The 7,503-nt window shown below is 46.9% G+C and overlaps 1 protein-coding gene across 1 annotated transcript in view; it reads left to right on the forward strand.

Moving 5' to 3' along the window:
* The window catches only part of LOC126547929 (tetratricopeptide repeat protein 28-like), a 31,816-nt gene that overhangs the window by 20,570 nt on the left and 3,743 nt on the right, over positions 1 to 7,503 (forward strand). Inside the window, exons 20-25 of the mRNA XM_050195998.3 lie at positions 494 to 820; positions 3,092 to 3,301; positions 4,667 to 4,898; positions 5,572 to 5,648; positions 5,925 to 6,036; positions 6,930 to 7,037. Of these exons, the coding sequence (XP_050051955.2) occupies positions 494 to 820; positions 3,092 to 3,301; positions 4,667 to 4,898; positions 5,572 to 5,648; positions 5,925 to 6,036; positions 6,930 to 7,037 (1,066 nt within the window). The remainder of the gene's footprint in view (positions 1 to 493; positions 821 to 3,091; positions 3,302 to 4,666; positions 4,899 to 5,571; positions 5,649 to 5,924; positions 6,037 to 6,929; positions 7,038 to 7,503) is intronic.

Below are 7,503 nucleotides of genomic sequence, written 5' to 3' on the forward strand. Positions count from 1 at the left end.
AAACAGCTGGCTTACGTATGTCTGTGGTCATTGTAATCTGTTTAACTCAGACATAGACCTCCCAGCAATTTAGCCAATGCACAATGTGAACTCATCTATGTTCTTGTTAGTTTTCATTTCCTTTGTACTGTCCTAAATTTTTGGAAGCAAGTCGCAAACAAGCTGCTCTAAAGTCGGTGTAGTAGGAACAGAAGTGAACTACCGTGATGAAAGGACTACAGTGAAAGAGACGCATTGTCAGAGTTTTTCTGCTGTTTTCCACAGTTGCGGAAAAATTGGCACCATCACATGAACAAGTGTTTCAAATCACCACTGGTGTCTGTGGTCATGAGCTTTGACAAACCACAATGTGATTGCATTATTTTTTTGTCAGCCTCCTTCACTGCATACTGTAACCATTGCAAATAAATAAGCTGAGTGACTGATTGATTAGCTTAAATAAAGCCATTACCAGGCACCCAAAGTGCAACTGTCTTTTCATTATGCCCTCTAGGTTCCTGGAATAGTACTGGCATCGGGAGCAGAGTTTGCGGAGGACGAAGAAGCAAGTGGGGAAGAAGGAGGCGATGGGGCACGGCCAACGGCAGACGTCCTGCTGACGGCCTCTGACGTGTCCCAGATGCGGCTGGTAGCCCGCCTGGTGGTCCTCAGCATGTGCCACACGCGGTCGTCCCACGGACGAGTGGATGCCCAATCCCTGGAGACGCTAGCCGGCGCTTTCCTCGCAGCTGGCGCGCACTGCGTCCTCGTGTCACTGTGGCCCGTTCCGGACACCGCCCTCAAGATCTTGCTCAGGACCTTCTACTCGTCACTCATGCAGGTAACGCTGCTGCATCACTGCGGTTATGTCGGTCGTGAATTTTGACAGCATTCCTCTTGTGTCGGAATTGAGGACGCGGACTTCAGTACCGGCTGAAGTAGCGTATATGAGTAAATAGAGAGTTTTAGAATAGGGGCCCCAAACGTTTTGGGGCCCCCTAGAAATAGCGTCGAAGCCACTGCGCATGCGCACGACGCAAACTGCGTTTGGGTTTTGCGTTGGGAACGCTATTTCACCGATTTAGCGGGAGCCCAAATAGCGTCCCCAAAAGCTTTGCGTCGGCAAACATGGCGGCACCCATCGAAGCGACGGCTCTAACCTAGCACAAAACTGGGTTCGATTCGCGGTAACGCGTGAAGTTCGCAAGCTAGGAGAAGCGACTGCGGTTATCGCTTTCTACCAACTAGCGTGTGTTATGAAGATTGACTCATTAGACGCCGCTGATATTGAATTCGATTGTGGATTTTATGGCTCGTAGGCCTAACACGGCTAAGCTTGGCTGGTGAAGGCTAGTAAAGTTGGTTTGCTCAAAACTAAGCGCAACTAATTATTTGCTGCTTACAGAATAACCTCTAAATTGTAATTAAACGCAAATACACACAAGTCAAAATTATTATTCCTATCATAAAATGGTATATTTTATTTAATTATTTCTAATAGCTTTTCTTTGACGCCGTATAGTGGCGCTGTCAGCGCAAGACGCTATTCGCAAACGTAAAACCCTATTCTAAAACTCTTCACTCCTACGTGCCCCAACGCTAACACCCGCAAAGATGTTTGGGGCCCCAAACTATTCGGGCCCCTATTCTAAAACTCTCTAATGGCGGTCTACTCATTGTGAGAAACTAAAGTGGAGTGCATTGCTGCACATGAATGCAAATTGTATTAGCATTTAAGCCTGTCCATACATTTGGCGTGTTAAAATTGATGGAATACCGGAACACCAGATACGCGGCACCATGTTGTGATGCTGGGCTCATCTGAACTGTGCAGAACTATTATTGCAACTAGAGAGTATGTTCTGCTTGACTGCTGACCCAAAGGTGCTGGCAGCAACATGATCAGTCATGTGCTGTCCTTCCTTTCTACCCAGTTGAACAGCTACGAAAAAAAAAAGAAGTGTTGTAGCGCAGTGTAGTTGAAGAAAGCACCACGAGGTGTCAGTATTGGAATGGTGCTGCTGCTGCTGCCATCCCAATTTCTGGTGTTTCAGTATTTCGTTAACCAGTGATACCATATGGACAGGCTAAAACACTCTTTTATGTTTCATTTCGAATGTGTATTATTCAAGACAGCTGCCTCTGAACTCCTCCTCAAGTTCCTAATAAGCGACAAGAAATGTATACTGGTCCCTGTGGCAAGGAGGACAGCTCAAGATAAACCAAACAGCACACATGCTGCCAGACCTCTCTTGCTCTCTTATCCCTTATCATTAATTGTTTTTGTGCCCACTTTCTTTTCTTTTCCTCAGTGCCAGGTAATCAACCACAATCAGTCCTAGTTAACCTCCTCCCCATCTTTTGCTTATCGCTCCTCCTTCCTACTCTCTGCTTTAAGCAGATCAGGGTCGTGATTGGAGATCATGGTGGGGAATGCGCATTCAGTTTCACCTCATGCGATTGGCCTAGGCCATGCCAACATCGTCCGCCGTGGTGCGCGACCATGTTTTTGGCAATGTCAAAATGACGACAAGCTCCTGTCAGTCATTTTCAAACCGAACACATTGTCTGCTAGGAGCATCCGTTCGATTGATCACGCGCTCACTACGAGACTGGCTTACCATGGTACGTCTGGTGGATTGGATTGGATCCAAAAGGTACCTGCAGCTATGGAATGGCATGTTCGGATTCGCCTAGCGACCATGCAGAGAAAGTAATTGTAATAAATTGTAGTAGTCGTACATATTACTATTTGAGAATGCGTGGAAGGTTGAGAAGAAAAAATAAATTTTTTTCCTTTTAAAAATTTTGTTCATTAGAAGGTGAGAAACATTTCGCTTTGTAGTATATCGTTCCCGAGCCGATGACAAATGAGGTACGTCAACTTCTGGGAAGTTCACCGCTTGCCACTTGGCTGCTCTCTCCCTCCCGTTCTCACAAATTTTGTGGACCGCCCACTTGTGACGTTGCAGCGACCGAACGCGTTCTGTTCCGAATAAAGATCTCTGATTACCCCCCAGAGCTGTCACTCACTGCTTCTCGAGCATTGATATTTGCTGATTCAATCGGGCCTCTAATGTGTCTTTTTCTGTTCTGTACCTTTACGGAGCAGGGCTCAAGAGCCAGTGCTGCTCTAAGTGAAGCCCTGTGCACGATCCAGACAACCAAGCAATTTGGTCACCCGGCCAACTGGGCCAGCTTTGCACTGGTTGGTGGGGACGTGCACCTCTCCAACCAGGTGGTGCTCATGGGCCAGGCCCTGGTGGAACTGCTCAAAACACCTGACAAGTGCCGAGACGCCCTGCGTGTTGTCCTACACCTGGTGAGTGAGAAAGTAACAGAAAGATTTACAAAGCAGATGGTGCTCACAGAAAGGTTCTCACTCTTTGTCACCCTTCATTGCCTTGATGCATTACACGAGGGCCGTCAGAAGGGCTAGAACATTGAGTGTTTTGGATGCTGGCTAGTCCAGTAGTAACCACATGTTAGCAGATGGAAGGGGTTGTGATTGCGACAGCAATGCTTCGCATGCTGTGTGCTGTGGGGGTTCCACTCTGCGTGCGGCTAGGGTGGAAGGCGAGCTCCGGATCTAGCCCCACGCAGTCGCGTTACTCCCCAACCCGTAGCGCGGGAATCACGGCTGCGTCGGGTTCGAACGAATAAGGCAACCAGTGCTGTCAACTGTAATAACGTTTATTGCTTCCGGCAATAAAGAACACTGGCAGAGGGACGTCCTCTCTGTAATAGTAATAAATAGGCTGGCCTCGTTGCCCAGGATAGTCAGGCAAACGAGGTCACTCACGGGTTGCGGCAGGTACTCCAGTCCGGCAGAATAGGGGTCCGGCGTCAGAGAGAGAGGGTCTCCCCGGTCGCGCTTTTTTGTACCTTTTTACCTGGGCGAGGGGAATGTCCTCCTCGCCCGTCAGCTATCTGCCCCCGAGTCAGGGAGGAAGGGTGTGTGTGCGTTGTGAGAGTGAGGGAGAATCGGGAGAGGGTGTAGTGCTCCTCTCCCGTGTCTATGCCGGCTTTCGACGCGACGAAGCGAGGGAAGATGGGCGCGTGTGCTTCCCACAGTGCATAGGTTAACACGCTTGGGCTTAGCCACACCCTTTTTTGTGAATGTGCACGTCTATACCCACAGAGAGATGCAATTTTTCTACCAGTGCAGATTGAGATGCTTGTGAACACCTAAGATTCCCTCCCTGTCATAAGATTGATTGAAGTACTTGTGAGAACGTCTGTAATTTTTCAATCTGTGCACTTGTACAACCGGAGGGAGTGAGGGTGTGTGTGAATGCCCCCTTTACCATCAAGGAGTGACCATTGCCACAGGACAGGGTTTGAGAAGAGATAGTTACAAGAATTGCAACATGACCATTTTTGCGAATTGAAGCACTAGAAAACCACAAAGAATGGAGCAACAGACAGGCTGACGCTTTCGTTCTTCGCAGCTTTCTGCACTGCAGGTCAAGACTCATTAAATACCATTCTGTCATGTACGGCCATTGCATCGACATATCCAAGAAGCGCGCATAGTTGTTCAGTGCTAATTCTTGTTCATGTATGTCGCATACATTTTTTGTGCTCTTTCTGCTTCCAACGTGCTAACCTGATTCCAACCTCACGAATGAAGGACAGACAACTGAAAAGCAACTGATGCCATCACTCTTGACATTAAATGTTCCAGGTGGAGAAATCCCTCCAGCGCATACAGAGAGGCCAGAAGAACGCCATGTATACCAGCCAGAAGTCCATCGAGAGCAAAGTGGGGCCCGTCTCGGGCTGGAAGGAGCTGCTCGTTGCAGTGGGTTTCCGCTTCGAGCCGGCTGCCAATGGACTGCCAGCCTCCGTCTTTTTCCCGCAAGCAGATCCCGGAGAGAGGCTGGTCCAGTGTAGCACTAGTCTGCAGGCACTTCTCGGTAAGCGTTGTGTTTACGTCTTCTCAGCATCACAAAAAAATCTCTCTCGCTCTTTTCAGTGCAAGGCAGAAGCGTTTGTTTTGGTTAAACTGCTGTAAACTGAATATTTCAAATTACCAAATGACTGCTATGCTTCTGTTGTAACAACTAGCGAGCTCAGCTAGTTCTTGGGATGCAGCTGTAATTCTTTTGTTCATCATTTGGGGGCAGAAAAATCTTGTTCGAGTTTCTCAAGGCAATATTTTTTTAGGCATGTGCACGTTTCACGCAGCTAGTGTTTTAAGAACTCTTGACCAGATTGCATTGAGTTGAAAGTTCTAGTAAAATTTTACTGGTACAGTACTCTACTTGAGAGGACATCATCACAGAGGTGCTCAGTAGGTGCTGTTTTTTATAAAGTGGTTGCGTTGCGTCTGTTGTTCTTTGTCTGTCATGTACACCATAGATGCCATAAGAGTTCAGCTGCAGTTGTACAGTTTGACGTGATGGCTCCCGATTGCTTTTTCACTGTTCATCTATCACTTTTGCCTGTCCCATCTTTTATTTCAGTTCTGCCTTTCTGGCAATGAATGTATGATTAGTCTAACTTGGTGGCCGAACTTTATAATATGTGGCCAACAAACATGAGTCAGAATGGCAATCTTTTGTTTCTTCTTTTTTTTATTGCTTCAAGGCCTGTCCGTGATCTCCCTGAGTGCCATATCCAAGCTGCTGTCAAGCCCAGAGTATGCGGATGACATCATCGAACTGGTGGGTGTTCATGGCTATTGGTGAGCTGTCATGGTCGAGCTTGTGACCAAGAAGCTTTGTATCATGGGTCGTTTTGTGAAGCATGCTTGAAAAGTGAAGCCCGGACTCACAAGGTTTGGGCAAAGACAGGATGGAATGGTACCGAGGGCTATGGGTTCCGTAGAACACTCACTTCACGAAGAATAAATATGTATGTGCTGCATCTGTGAAGGTTAAGCATCTTGAAACGAGCTTAGTTGGGCATTGTGCTCATGTGTCCATTCATTCTTCTTCCAGATGCACCAGGTCGTTGGACAGTTGGGAAAAACTGAGCAGGACAGCGTCGAGTGCCATGTCAGCGTCAAGCTGTGGAGCGTGCCAGGATGCCATGAACTGCTCGCCTCTTTAGGTAAGCAGTTTTCGCCACAGCTGCAAGATCATCACGTTGTGCTTACCAAACACGAAACACTAGCCTTCATTTCCCAGACTAGATATTTAAAATCATGCCAGACCAATGGCTCAGCCAACATTTCCGTCTGTGTGTAGGTTGCCTTATGTCTGACTGTTTGGCAAGTGGCCCAGGACAGATTTTGGACCGACATTGATTACTGTGTGTTCTCATTTTGAGTTGAAATTATGTGCCTTCTGCTTGAATTCGCTGTAGTCCAGAGAACAGTGTATATAGCAACCTCACTCACATTGGTGACAAAACGCCCATATCGGATGACGTGGAATGACAATCTCGTATTGAAACGAGTTCATATTTTATTGCCTCTTTGCCAGTGGCAGGCATAAGTATGATTGCTGTATTTCTAATTATTTAGGGTTGCAAACATACGAGTCAGCCCATGTTCAGGCCACCCTATCTGCGAGATGTCTGGCTAAACATACCACATTTTAAACACTACTGAGATTTACTGCTTTGAATGGAGACAGCTTCCTCCTAAGGTTGATTTCAGTGCTAAATATTTATCTGCCATTTCTGTACAATTTTGCCACAACTTTCTTGCGATCGCCTGAAACATTCACATTAAAGAATTCATCATGGCGCTGTAGTGTCACTTCTTTTTTCGTAATTGGCATATGTTGCCAATTGAATGAACGTGGAATGGCTTCAACCGATTCAGACTTCTGTACCTGTCTCTAGAAGTGCTTCTTTTAGCATTGCCTGGACTCTGTGAGTAGATGGAAACTGCCTAATGTGTGCCTCTGCCTTGATTGAATTTTTGTGGTTTTGCACCGAAAGGGTTGCACTACTTCAAGCGGCAAGAATAACGAAATGCTGCCTAACTTCCTTTGCAGGTTTTGACCTCATGGAAGTTGGCAAGGATGAAGTCACATTAAGAATGGGAAAGCAAGCAAATCGCAGGTCGATTCAGTTTGCTCTCCAAGCACTCCTTGCCGTATTTGGTGAGTGAAACTGTTTTCCATGTCTAAATTATGCTTCATGCCTGTGTGATGACGAAAAATAGCATCAGCCACCAGGTGACCTAAGTTATGCCTGAGCAGTTTGAGGTTATGTGTTCTGCCTCAAGGCAGAAGGCACGTGGCATGATGTGACGTCCTGTTTGACATGCAACATGTTGAAAAGATGGCTGCATCAGCTGTTCGGAGCTGTGTCAGAACCTGCCAGACGTGTTGGGTGGGACTGTTGTATATGACAAATCGTGCATCAGGTCAGTCACTGAACCACACTGGCCATATGTCTCCTGCCTAATCCTTGGCTCTAGAACTTTTCCTTGTTTCATCTGCATTGAGAAGCAACAACAAATGCAGTCTGTCTTGAGACATGCAACACGGGATGCAAAACGTAGACTTGTATAGGGACTGTGCCATCGAAGTGCCATTGCTCAGACATAAAAGACTAACTTCAAGA

Source organism: Dermacentor andersoni, chromosome 3 (genome assembly GCF_023375885.2).
Source record: "Dermacentor andersoni chromosome 3, qqDerAnde1_hic_scaffold, whole genome shotgun sequence".
NCBI lineage: Eukaryota > Metazoa > Arthropoda > Arachnida > Ixodida > Ixodidae > Dermacentor > Dermacentor andersoni.